The sequence below is a fragment of the Limulus polyphemus genome, unplaced genomic scaffold, assembly GCF_000517525.1.
Source record: "Limulus polyphemus unplaced genomic scaffold, Limulus_polyphemus-2.1.2 Scaffold874, whole genome shotgun sequence".
Lineage (NCBI taxonomy): Eukaryota > Metazoa > Arthropoda > Merostomata > Xiphosura > Limulidae > Limulus > Limulus polyphemus.
In genome coordinates this window covers 195692-209951 of record NW_013666484.1, presented here as the reverse complement: position 1 = coordinate 209951, position 14260 = coordinate 195692, and the positions used below count along the sequence as shown (strand labels likewise).

At 31.3% G+C, this 14260-nt stretch overlaps 1 protein-coding gene across 3 annotated transcripts in view; it reads right to left on the bottom strand.

Annotated features, from left to right (window-relative positions):
* Positions 1–14260, bottom strand: part of LOC106460984 (nephrin-like) — a 197398-nt gene that overhangs the window by 24992 nt on the left and 158146 nt on the right. For all 3 annotated transcript variants that reach the window (XM_022387777.1, XM_022387776.1, XM_022387775.1), the window contains one exon: positions 11094–11178. In XM_022387777.1, the coding sequence (XP_022243485.1) occupies positions 11094–11178 (85 nt within the window). The remainder of the gene's footprint in view (positions 1–11093; positions 11179–14260) is intronic.

The window sequence follows — 14260 nt, the reverse complement described above, 5'->3', positions numbered from 1 at the left end:
GGCTGCTGTTGTTATTCAAAAATAACGATTATAACAAAGATGAGATCAATCAGAAATGCTGTCGATAAAATTCTATTGTTGGGAATGCGTGCAACGGTTCAAAAGAAATTGGGAATATATATATATATATATTTTAAAACAAACAAACAAATATTTTAAAAATCCTCTATCGAATTTCATTTAAGTGGGCATATAATCTTAACAACTGTTTATTTTTTATTAAGAAGTTAAATCGAGATGGTACTTATAAGCCGTTTAAAACGATTATTAAAACTTTTAGTGTTTAATAACAGCTTTAGTTGTCAGAATATATTAAATAACCTATAACAACTGTTTATTTTTTATTAAGAAGTTAAATCGAGATGGTACTTATAAGCCGTTTAAAACGATTATTAAAACTTTTAGTGTTTAATAACAGCTTTAGTTGTCAGAATATATTAAATAACCTACAACAACTTGTTATAGGTTATTTAACAAAAGTTGTTAAACAGTTGTCAAGTTTAAATCTTCGAGATCATTTTTACAAAGCATGCGAAATTTACGGTATTCATTATTTTTATTTATTTTCGTAAATTATTTATAAAGGATTATAATCACATATATTAAGCAATGGATAATATGTGTCTCCTTATGCTTCCTTCTCTGATAGATTAAAATGAAAGAAATAAATAGCGTTCAATAATTAATACTTTTTCCCATTTAGTATTGAAGTTATAAAAGATATTATTTTAAAGTATTAATCTGAAAAGTAACTAAATTAAAAACACTTGATAGACGTTTGAATACTTTGTTGGGTCAGCGGTAAGCCTGCGGATTTACAATGCTAAGATACGAAGTTCGATTCTCCGCGGTGGAAAGAACATAGTCCATTAGACAGCTTATGCGCTAAGAAACCAATTTACGTTTAGTGATTTTCAGGTTCTTTACATGTGAATATCTTTTAGTTTTCAACCTGAATAACACTTTAAATACACGTGGGCTAAACGACTATACCAGAGACCTCTTGGCTACAATCTTCCATAATTTTGATCTACTGAACAGAAACAGGGAAGATTGGCAGCCAGCCAGAAGCACTCGTCGCTCCAATAACTTTGTAAGGCCCTCTGAACCTGATAATGGAATTTACTCTTGTAACATATCTACACCAGAGCTGAAAGTGTGGCCCGTGTTCAACCCTGAATCATTCGACTCGCAACCCGACACTATTATCAAGCCCCTGACGTATACAGTATCCTAGAAAGATAACTAAAATACGGATATTTATGTAGTTGAAATACTGTTGTTGCCTATGTAGAACCAGTAAACAATTAAACAGAAAATCATCGACTAACGGTTAATTAAAACTAATAAAAATCTTTTCTGTACATTTCACACAGAGAAAAACGAAGTAATGAAAGTGTAGAAAAAAAAAAAGAATCATCTTAATGCTTAATGTCGTCAAAAAAGAACCATAAAAACGAAACACTTCAGTTTGAAGATGTAAAGCATCCAATTGAAAAAGGGCATGCAAACTCTATCTCAAAATGCTGTAATACAAATGAAATTTCAGTATTTCGTATGTAGATTGATCAAACGAAAAATAAACCAAGTAAGTTCCGGCAAAATCTTGAAGTGTGGTTACATAACTTGAGATATATATATATGTGTATCTTCCTCGTTCGGAGACAATCTTTAATCTTTATGCAATCCAACAAAAGTTCAGATCGAGAATGATGAATGATCGCCTACATTTTGGGCAGTTATATACAACTGTTCAGCGGCTGCACACATTATTGATGAATACATGAGTATAATGAAGCGACACAATATTTCATACGAAAATCGTCCAGAATTCGGGCTTGATGCAAAAAGACCTAAATTTCTATAAAATTTCTTTAATTTTAGACAAATTAATCCACTGACTGTGGAAAACGATAAGCTTTATAAAACTTAGATATTGTAAATGAACATATTAATTCACAGTTCTAAATCTTATGGATTGACGAGAAGTGATAATTTAATACGCTATTATAAAATTACATCTTCAATACATTATTACATCTTCAATACATTATCACATCTTCAATACATTATTACATATTCAATACATTATACTAAGCATAATTTTTCACAAAATTTTAATTCATCATTAAAATAAAAAACGGTATAAATAAATTTTAATAAACTTGACATTTAAAATTCTACATATTTCGAACAGCCTAATCCTACATGTTGAATAAATTAAAACCTGCAAAAAAAAAGAACGGATAGGCCGTTAAACATGTAGATTAAATCTTAAGAACTAATAAAAGAATCATAAAACAACCAGTCTTAATAACCTGTATCATTTCACTTTCAAATGAGCAATACAAACTACACAGGGTTAAGGACGTTACATTAAAACGATTTTGAAATCTCACCACGTCATTACTGTTCGTGACACCAGGTCCGGTCATGAATCTTGACAATAGTCCAGCAGCGTAGTTTCCATTGCTAAAAGCTTGGTCATAAGGTTGTCATGTTTATCACACGCCACTCTTCCGTATATCTACATATCTACTTTACGAGGAAGAAGGTTCCCAACACCCGTTTCAACAGTCCAGTCGCCAAGAAATCCTTAAACGCTGCGCGCTGACGAACTGGCCAGTATGTCTTTGTATGGAATAGCATGAATAAACGTTTTAGTCTCTAGGTGACTAAGATAAGCAGCAGTTGAACGAATATTTCGTGAAGGCAACTCTTGTTCACATGACTTACATGACTTTTACAGAAAGAAGTCCTTCTTTATCATGTCGTGTACTGTTGTCTGAGTCTTGTGGAAGGATTTTCCACTGATATTTGTGTTCGTGGATTCTCAAATGTTTCAAGACGCTTCACTTTGCTTATCATAGTTTGGGTACTTTTTGCAGGTATTTTCATGAATGGTTCTAATGCTTCAACTTGATCCATATTTCTTTGTTTTCCAATGTCATTAAGACAAGAGCTATCCACATTTTGTAATTTCTGAACCTAATGTTTGAACACATCTTTATGATCTGAATGTGTGAATATATTGCGTTGGAAAGGGGTGTTACTTAGTCTGTCCAAAAGTAATAAATTTTTAATACACCCCAAACAATATCAAAATGTAGTTCTGATACAATCTGTTCCACCGTGATATTATATCGGGTGTCGATGTCGTGTAACTTACTGGTAATATTAACTATCGCAATACGTACTTATGAGAACGCTCCAACTGTCATGAATTTCGTTGAATTGCAGCTTACAGAGTAGAAATAGTTTGTTAAGAAACAAAAATATGACATGACAGTTATATGGTTTACATATAATATAATATATAATATATATGGTTTACATATTATATAATATATATAATATAATATAATATATAATATATGGTTTACATATTCCGATTAAAATCGTATATCATTACTATTATATTGAAACATTTATTTTCTGTTCTATAGTATTTTAATTTGTAGAGATTTGCTTTTTGACTACCACCTATATGCTTCTTGAGTGTTGTACTTTTTGTTTCAGGTACTTTTGTTACTTTTTTGTGTGGTACTAATATAATTACTTTGCTTTTCTTGGAATAAACTGTAGTGGATTACAGACTAATGTTCTAAAAAAAAACAAACAACAAAACAACCGATATCTTAAGAACTTAGTTCTTTCTATAGGTGAAGACTTCTTCGTCAGAACTATGGAAATCAGTTCACGAGGATATTTACAACTTTGCATGTCACGTGAGAAGATCAACTATAGCTTTGTGATGAAACACGTGACAAGAAACAAAAAATATAGTAACATGAAATACACCTTGCATAAAAAACGACAAAAATGGTGAAATATATAGCTCAGTAACAAACAACACAATTTACATTTTAAAGATTCGCGTTATGAGATTAGACGATTTGTGTAGTTTCACAAATGAACTCGCTTTGGTATTAACATACTTATCGTGAATTAAGTACACACTTACAGCCAGTGAAGTTTGCAAGTTAGATATTACACGAAGCTCAGGGAGGTAATAGCGATTTGGGTAAACATTTATTTTAACTTGGGGCGTATTTGGTATTATAAAAGTTCTATTTTATATCCACTGCTTTAGATGCACAGAAATTCCTTCTTATGAGTAAATTCTTAGTTTTGGAGTAACTAAACAAGTAAACAGTCTACAAGGAGAGGAAGATAACTTTAGTAAACTTGCTTGTCAGTCGGTTTGGACGTTGAAGAAGGAAGACTGGTAGGTCAGAGAATCTTCTGAGCAGGATGATAAGTTACACCCAGCGGAATCAGGAGCTTGAGTGCAAGTGAGTATAAGAGCAGTTTCACGTGAATCACTGTCTACTTAGTTTAAGGCTGCTAAAAGCCTTTACATCGTGAGATGTCCTAAGTAGCTGAGTTGTTAGTTAAAAGTTTGTAGTATTTCAGAACTAGTAAAAAGAAAAGTTGAATTTATAAGCTTTACTTAATGTAGGCTATTTATGCAGTTAGTCTAAAAGTATAAGTATTTAGCATTTATATACTGAAACACTTCCTAGTGATTCTACTTTCTTAGCTCAGACAATATACTTTATATCAGATAAACATAGCTGCAAATCACGTACGGAACATTTATATACTGAAACATTTCCTAGGGATTCTGCTTTCCTAGCTCAGACAATATGCTTTATATCAGATAAACATAGCTGCAAATTACGTATGGATCATTTATATACTGAAACACTTTCTAGTGATTCTGCTTTCCTAGCTCAGACAATATGCTTTATATCAGATAAATATAACTGCAAATTACGTATGGATCATTTATATACTGAAACACTTTCTAGTGATTCTGCTTTCCTAGCTCAGACAATATGCTTTATATCAGATAAATATAACTGCAAATTACGTATGAAACATTTATATACTGAAACACTTCCTAGGGATTCTGCTTTCCTAGCTCAGACAATATGCTTTATATCAGATAAACATACCACATTGGTGCTATTTGCTTTCATCAAATAAGAAAGGGAAACTCCTTTAGTGGATTAATTAATACTTAGAGGATTCCCTCAATTTGTAACAAGTTCAGTTACAGGAAGGTGGTAAATTTTAAACAACCATTCGTCAACCTTCTTTTGCATTATCCTTAAGCAGGCATATTAACAGAGGCTAACCACAAGCTGTTAATATTCGTTTCCTCACCTTATTTATGAAACTTTCATCAATAATACCGACTTTCAAAGATCAAAGTCAAAGGAGAGTAATTAGATCACAAAATAATGTTGCTATAGTTTCCAAAGTGGTATAGTTTACAAAATAATGTTGCTATAGTTTCCAAAGTGCTATAGATTACAAAATAATGTTGCTATAGTTTCCAAAGTGCTATAGATTACAAAATAATGTTGCTATAGTTTCCAAAGTGGTATAGATTACAAAATAATGTTGCTATAGTTTCCAAAGTGGTATAGATTACAAAATAATGTTGCTATAGTTTCCAAAGTGGTATAGATTACAAAATAATGTTGCTATAGTTTCCAAAGTGCTATAGATTACAAAATAATGTTGCTATATTTTCCAAAACGGTATAACTACAACACTAGAGCAATTAGCCTGCAAAAATAACGATAATGATTGGTATTCCATTGGGAGTCGAAATACGTGTAATACGTCTAATAATAATATTCTGTTGTTTGTTTAAAACATGTACAAAGACAAACGTTTACATAGTACTGAAAATATTGTAAAGACTTTCGACCAGTTTGAAAATAATATGATGCTTAGTTTTATCGAATCGTATAACTGTGTTGGCACAAATCCACATGTGGCACATGGAAGTACTGGTGATCAAATATACGAAAATGCGAATTAAAACGCTATTAGTACACTGCCATTTTCATTGATAAGAGATCAGAATTTTCTAAGATGTGTTCACAACCAGTTACAACTGCTTGCCATAAAAATGGGTTATATTATTGTACATGTATATAAGTGTTAATAAATATAACGAACTTAATTTTTTTTATATTTACTAACATCTGTATAGCTGACCTGCATTCGTGTTTGCTTTTCTGTATATCCAAAATACTTATATTAATGGCCTGTGTTTATTATTGCTGTATATCCAAAATATCTATATTAATGGCCTGTGTTTATTATTGATGTATATTCAAAATATCTATATTAATGGCCTGTGTTTATTATTGCTGTATATCCAAAATATCTATATTAATGGCCTGTGTTTATTATTGATGTATATCCAAAATACCTATATTAATAGCCTGTGTTTATTATTGATGTATATCCAAAAATATCTATATTAATGGCCTGTGTTTATTGTTGCTGTATATCCACGAAATTTTATACTATTGTTTTATATTCGTGATTAATATATATAACCGTTATGTTTTAATTTTTGCTTAATTTGTTTGTTTGTTTGTTTGTAATTAAGCACAAAGCTACACAATGGGCTATCTGTGCTCTGCCCACCACGGGTATCGAAACCCGAATTCTAGCGTTGTAAGTCCGCAGACATACCGCTGTGCCACTGGGGGGCAATTGCTTAATACTAAGCCTTACTGTCTTGCGTTATTTTCTGCTATCCTTTATGATATGATATTTGGTTTGTTTTATATTTACTGTAAAGACTTATTAATTAGATAATTGCTCTCTGAAGAGCGGCTATATCTCATGTGAAGTACATTCATATATTATACAATATTATACATTAATAGGTTATTACTATGAATTTCCTTAAGCCTGCCTCTTCTTCTTCTGTTGCCCACAGACTTAAATTTGCTGTAAATAGGATCTTGTAAATCAGCAGAAATTTATTACACCATTACTCTGTGTTGAGAGTTATCCTTTATTTACTGTGAAAATTAGCATGGTGCAATGTAGATATATTTTAACGCTTGATTTTATACTTAGAAATACGTGGTGAAAACTTTAATTAAAAACTTCAACAGCATGTTATTCTATAGAAATATTAACAAAGCTATTCGCTTCAGTTTTAAAACATTTTAGTTCTACAGCATAATGTGAAGTATCGTTAATCCCATTTTGGTACCCCCTGGTGGCTCGCTTTTAAGTATCAGGGCTTATAAAGCCAAAAACGGATTTCGATACCCGAGGTGGACAGAGCACAAAAGAATCCATTGTGTAGCTTTAGGTTTTAGTAATAAACGGACAAACAAACCTATTTTGGTCGATTTTTATTACTAAGCGATTTTTTTTTCTTCCAGAATCTTCTAATTCTATTTTTATTTAGGCTATTGGGATTTCTCAATTATAAAGTTGGTGTGAAGTACTAAAGCGACGTGGAAGAAGATATCCTGGAATATCTATTTAGAAGAAAAACAACTGTATAATAGAACTCTATTATAGATATTCTGAGATTTGGAACGATAAGCATTTCATTGTCGCATGCACAGTAAAGCATGTGTTAACCCTAGTGTAGTCTCATAATTGTGGAAGTTCGTGTTGTAAATTGGAACATTGGACTTTTTAAGTACATTAGAAATTGGTTCTTCATCTCTATTTGAACTTTTGATGCTGCAAGACGTCCTCAGGGTAAGCTTGCTTTAGTGGGATTCTTCAACCAACACAAAGTTTGTCTTTCTTAAAGAGGTTTAGCCATTTTGTCTTAAATAAAGCTGACAGCGGAAAGTAATTTAAAGATGTAGACCTATCCCCAAAGAATACTTTACGTCAAGCCAACTAAAAAAACAAACACTGGTGACAATAATAAAAGTGTTTTCTTTTTCTTCTCGAACTTGCAAATCGATGGCTTAGTTTTTTGTTTGTTTTCAAGTTTTACTTCAAAGCACTTGAAGAGTTTCGAAATTAATCGAATTGTATAATAATTTTAAGATTATTTTCATTAATAAATATACACGTTTCTTAATAATTTACAATATTTCTTTCAACACTTTTGTAATTTTGAAATTAACATTTCAGTATGCTATAACAAGTAAATTCTTTAACGTGCTGATGGAGTAACATCATATAATACGAGTTATTATAGCCTTTAGCTTTATTACTTTTCTTATGTAACCTCATGTTTTTACTCTAACGTTTCGTTTTCAAGACTTACAACTTAGAATATTATACGGTTAACTACAATAATCATTGTAATATAGATTATAATAAAACTAAATTAGTTTGAAGTTGCTGGGTGTTCTCGGTGCTGCGGTCTTGATTTACAGCAACATCTCAGTAGAAGGTTTTTGTCGTTATATTCGACTTGCTTTTGATTTTCTACTTCTAATTACCGTTTTCATTAAGAAAGACACTGAGTGCAGGGGTTTTAAGTTCTTTCATTTCCGTGTCACGCCAGGAAATAGTAGGATCGATTACAACAAACATTCAAACGAAATGAATGGGGTGTAATATAGTTCTAAAAGCAGTCAAGTTGTCATCAAAATCACGATTTGGCCATCTCCTCTTGATGCATAAACCACGATTAAAGATACGCATTTCACAATTTTATACAGGAAAAGGTGAAATTCAATCTTTCAAGGTAAAAACGTATAAAATCGTTTTTTTTAATATAAGAAATTTTTGTTGTTGTCAAAATTGGCTTGTTTATAAGTGGTCCCAATAAAGACAGAATTAAAAGTGTCATATGTAAGTATGCTGAGCTCTTTCTTCCAACGCGTGGATTGAGAAAGTAAGTATATATATATATATACATATACTTATAATTACGCAACGGTTTTGGTAACTTTAGCATTAACAAATAATAATAACGTAAAAGCAGTATCTCCGTATCCTTGTTTTTGATGATATTAAGCAGCATCTCCTTATTCTTGCTTTTTTAAGATATTAAGCAGCATCTCCGTTTTCCTTGTTTTTTATGATATTAAGCAGCATCTCCGTATCCTTGCTTTTTTGTAATATTAAGCAGCATCTCCGATCCTTGTTTTTGATGATATTAAGCAGCATCTCCGTATCCTTGCTCTTTTGTAATATTAAGCAGCATCTCCGTATCCTTGCTTTTTTGTAATATTAAGCAGCATCTCCGTATCCTTGCTTTTTTGTAATATTAAGCAGCATCTCCGTATCCTTGCTTTTTGTAATATTAAGCAGCATCCCCGTATCCTTGCTTTTTTATGATATTTTGATAAAACATGTTGCATGAATAATTGTATTATAGAAACAGTTGAGTAGGTAATATTAAAATAATGTTAATATGCAAATCATCCATTCACGTGACAAGCACAGCTGATATAAAGTCGCAGTGAGACGGAACTTATCAGAACTACATTTGATGTTTCATGAGTAGTGTGATTCCACCAAAAGTTTATCGCTTTGGGAAAAAGTATGTAACAGCTCTTTCCAACTCAAAATATGCATACCCATACCAGAAAGACGTGATTGGATAAGGGATTAAGAATTTCTAAATCGCATATGTCCATTGTGCTTAAATAGCGATAGAAAACAAAGGAATATGGATGTAATTGGGTAGGACCATTCAAGTAGGAACTTGCAACAAGTTGCAACCCAGCAATGGCGCCTTATAACAGGTAACTATAACAGGTGTCAAAACCTGTCCACATTCTCCAGGTAACAGCACGCAACATAATCAAGAAAAATCTCCGTCTAGTTGTTTGCTGATTCCTAATTGGCCGTTCCTAATTTTGAAGTGATATACTAGAGGAAAAGCAGGTAATCAAAACAACCCCCCACCAACTCTGGGCTGCTCTAATTGAATAGGGGGGTTTGATAGTCACGTTTTAACGCATCTACGGCCACAAACTGCATACTGTGATTGGGGGGGGGCGATAACGAAGAGTGAACCATGTAACCTAGGATCTACAGTCCAGCATTTTAACCACTGGGCTGCATTCAGGAAAAGCGACACAAGTCAAGTGCATAATATGTTCTTCCAGAGCATATCCGATCAACTATCGCATGCTTCAATCAACTGGAGGCGAAAGCGGGTATTCATGCTATTCCATACAAAGACATATCGATCAAGCCGCTGGGCTATGAATTTTTGAGTGATTGAACTGTTGAAGCAGGCGCTAGGTAAAAAAAAAAACGTCGCCCTCCTACGCTACAACGTGTAATATGAAAAACTTGCATGGAAGAGTGGTTATTGTCATCAGATAGAGCATGATCGACCGTGGTGATCTGGACTGCAGCGACGTGGTGAGACTCAAAAATTATTTTAATACAACGTACTCACTCGTCTTGGTATACAACTCAAGTACATGTGAGTGAGTGAGTTTATGTGTATACGTACTCGTATGTTTCTCAAAATAAACATATATGAAAATAATATATAATATATTAAACATCAAGACAAACGAAGGGTGTCCTTATTATTAGGTTATTGAGTATTGAATTTTTACCATGACTCTTACCGAAGTTACTGATTAAATAAATGAAAACTGAATCTAGTTTATAGTTTCAGAAACACGGTAACAAAAAGGAGGCCTTACTAAATTATTAGTCGGACTTTCTCTACTTGTGTGAATACAGAGTAAAACACTGAGTGAACTTAATGTGTTAACATTAGTGTAGTGTCTTCTGAAAATTACAAAGCGTTAAAATCACAAACAGTCGGACGATAATAGAGATAAACCTGTACAGTTTACAATAAGGTTGAATTGTGTCATTAATTGTATTTTATTAATTTTCGAGCTTCCTAGTTTCGAAGTCACAAGTGTTTATAAAGTCTACCAAATTTTAACACTACGGGGAGAAAATATGCTTATAAAGTACAGAAAAACATATTCACTTTGATATGTGGTAAGTTTGCCACAATATTAAGAAGACTTTAAACCATTTGGAACGTTACCTTAGATTCAATTTATCTCGCAGTGAATTAACAAAACATTGAATATAAATACAATATAAACTCACAATTAAAACTTCTAATTTTATCGGGATAATACGCCGAAGGAAGATAAGAAAAGCAACAAAAACAAAATTGTCAAAATAAAAGAGTTCACGAAATACGTACATGTTACTTTAATATCTTTTCTGCCTTCTGTTATTCCAATCTGAGGATTTCCAGCTCTACAGGTAAAGCTTTTATCGGGATAATACGCCGAAGGAAGATAAGAAAAGCAACAAGAACAAAATTGTCGAAATAAAAGAGTTCACGAAATACGTACATGTTACTTTAATATCTTTTCTGCCTTCTGTTATTCCAATCTGAGGATTTCCAGCTCTACAGGTAAAGCTTTTGACGTCAGGATCCTAGACATAAAAGGACTTTTAGAAATAGCAGTTTTATGAAATCACCAGTAATAGCAAGATAACTAGCCCTCTTATAAAGAAGGTTAGTAAACTACCACAATCTGTGTATTTGTTTAATTGATTTTCTGTAACATGCAATGGTTTATTTCCCTTACTCGTGCTGGACTCTTATAGATAATTTAAATCTTCACATTGTGATAAGAAACGTTTATGTGTATAGTGTGTTTGAAAAACTCAAGAAACCTTAGGGAAGTTTACGTTTTTTTAATGGTGAAAGAGTTAAACATAGGACAACCTTCTCAATACTAATTCGCGTAGATCATAGTGTTAAATGTAGGACTACCTTCTCAATACTAATTCGCGTAGATCATAGTGTTAAATGTAGGACTACCTTCTCAAACTAATTCGCGTAGATCATAGTTTGAATTTTATCAACAAGTTTAACTTTTTTTTTACTTATAACTTCGATAATATAAAAATATAGTGTTTTTAAATGTTTTACTTTGTATTGTATTGTATTGTTTTTATGACGATTTGACATTTTATTTAAAATTAACGCTTCATCTGTTCCTAACTAAACTTAATATTTCAGCAGACTTTAGACGATACACTTCATTAGCAGCCGCAATGTAACAGTGAAAAAAAAGTGGGTACAAGGTATCTAACTTTTCGTTCAAAAAAAAAAAGTCTACACACAATTTACATCTTTCACATTCTATCAGATAATTTGAGAACAAAATTAAGATTTCATTACAGTATCTTTCCTATTTATACACAATCATACTTCTATAAAATATATCATTTCTGGACTTCCTATTTATACACAATCATACTTCTGTAAAATATATCATTTGTGGACTTCCTATTTATACACAATCATACTTCTGTAAAATATATCATTTCTGGACTTCTATTTATACACAATCATACTTCTATAAAATATATCATTTCTGGACTTCCTATTTATACACAATCATACTTCTATAAAATATATTATTTCTGGACTTCCTATTTATACACAATCATACTTCTGTAAAATATATCATTTCTGGACTTCATATTTATACACAATCATACTTCTATAAAATATATCATTTCTGGACTTCCACATACTTTATTTTCGCATTCAGAATATATATTCCAAAAACTATGAACAACATAACTTTATAAAAATTATAAACAACGTAACTTTTAAAAACTATGAACAACGTAACTTTTTTAAAAACTATGAACAACGTAACTTTTTATTACCGAAAAAATTAAAACTATTCTCTGGTACTTTAGTTTTTTACCACTAAAAAAAGGAGTAAAAATTATTTTTAATTTTCTTGTTCAGCTAAAACCTATACAGCATTTTAGGGATTTCGTAAAGCAGATAACGAGAATCATTAAAAAATCGTAAATCCTAAAGAATAGATTGTTTTCAACTCATGTAGAAAATCCACGCCAATAGGATTACTCCTTCTCAAACATTAGAACAGTTATATCCATCCTCTCAATTTGTCTGTGTTCTTTCAAGTAAGGACCTTGATAAGAGATTAGATGCACTGTAAGGCCTAGAATCCAATATAGAGTTTTGTACGAAAAAAAAAGAATAACTAACTTATTTAAGAGTTACAATTCTTTCTCTTAAACAAAAAATCTAAGAAGGAGAATTGAAAAAAAGAGTATAATTTTTTTAAATCCCATGATGAATATGAGCATTCCATATTAACGAATTTAAACCCATTTGTTAAAGTTCTGATCTTTATAAAACGTGTTTACCATAAAATCACTGTTTAACTTCGACTGTTTTTATATAAAATAAATTATTGTATTTACATAATTTATGGTTTAAATGTGCTTTTTCTTTCTTATGCACTGCATGCAGAACGTATCCTCTCCCACCTTTCCATCCTTAGCCGTAATTCCCTAGGTTTGGTGTCTTATATCCTCTAGTAAAATGTGAGAGTAATTTAATATCCTCACGCAATGGCCACTATGTGTTGTCAAAAACCTTCATTTAAGTGTATTTCTACAGTATAAATTATTGTAGTAGTGTGCGCATCGTAGGTACTTTTAAGCTGACCATTTGGAAGACTCAATAATCATTATTGAACGTAATGAATAGCAACCACACGTCATAAAAGTTTTTATTATAATGTGTAGACTAGAGTGTTTTGGACATATTTCATTAAAATATTCTGCTCAAAGTTGAGTAGTTTTACAATGTTTGGGGTGACTTACAAAGTAGCAGACGTTTACTCATATCAGAAGCCTCATAAAATTAAATATGGTAAAGTTTTATATGTGTATCGTATTTACAAATATAACATTTAACATGATTTTTGCATATTTTAGAGCTTTGAGACGAAACTCATTATGTTTATATTAGATGATGTTAAATGTTTTTACTTGTACAAATACAAATACATACAAAAACAATCATTGGAGTTAGTAAATCGACACGACCTTGAAAAATGTTACATATTGTTACTACAGTAACCTATTTTTTAAATTCTGATCTGAATCCAAACATTTTATTTGACATTAGATATATTAGACGAAACAAAATCAGCTTAATGGATCTCTCTATTAGGTAAAGTTTAGAGTTTATTAATTCCAGAAATATGTAAGCTACCGAGGCGTCAGGGTATCGTATACTTCTGGAAATTCTAATTCGGTATATTATTTTTATGTTCTTTTAAAATTTGGCAATCGTAATCTAAATACCAAACCAAAATGAAAAAGAGCAACCAGGATTACAAAAATAATTAATTAATAGAAATGTTCCATAAACAAAAAATTTTACTTAATATTATTAAAAGAGCTACGAGGTTCATATATATATCTGAAAATCAACGAAAAAATGTAGGTTATATATATAAATATATATATTATGTGTGTATGTGTGTGTATGATATATAATTTCGGAATCAGACGTCAAATAAAAAATTAACCAGAACAGAAAACTAGTCATATTTAAAACAGAAATAAAGCATAAATACTACGCAAGAAAATAATATTTCCTCTAATCTGTAAAAAATAACTGTTGTAAGGCTGACTACTATATATATATATATATATACATTAAAGGTAAAGT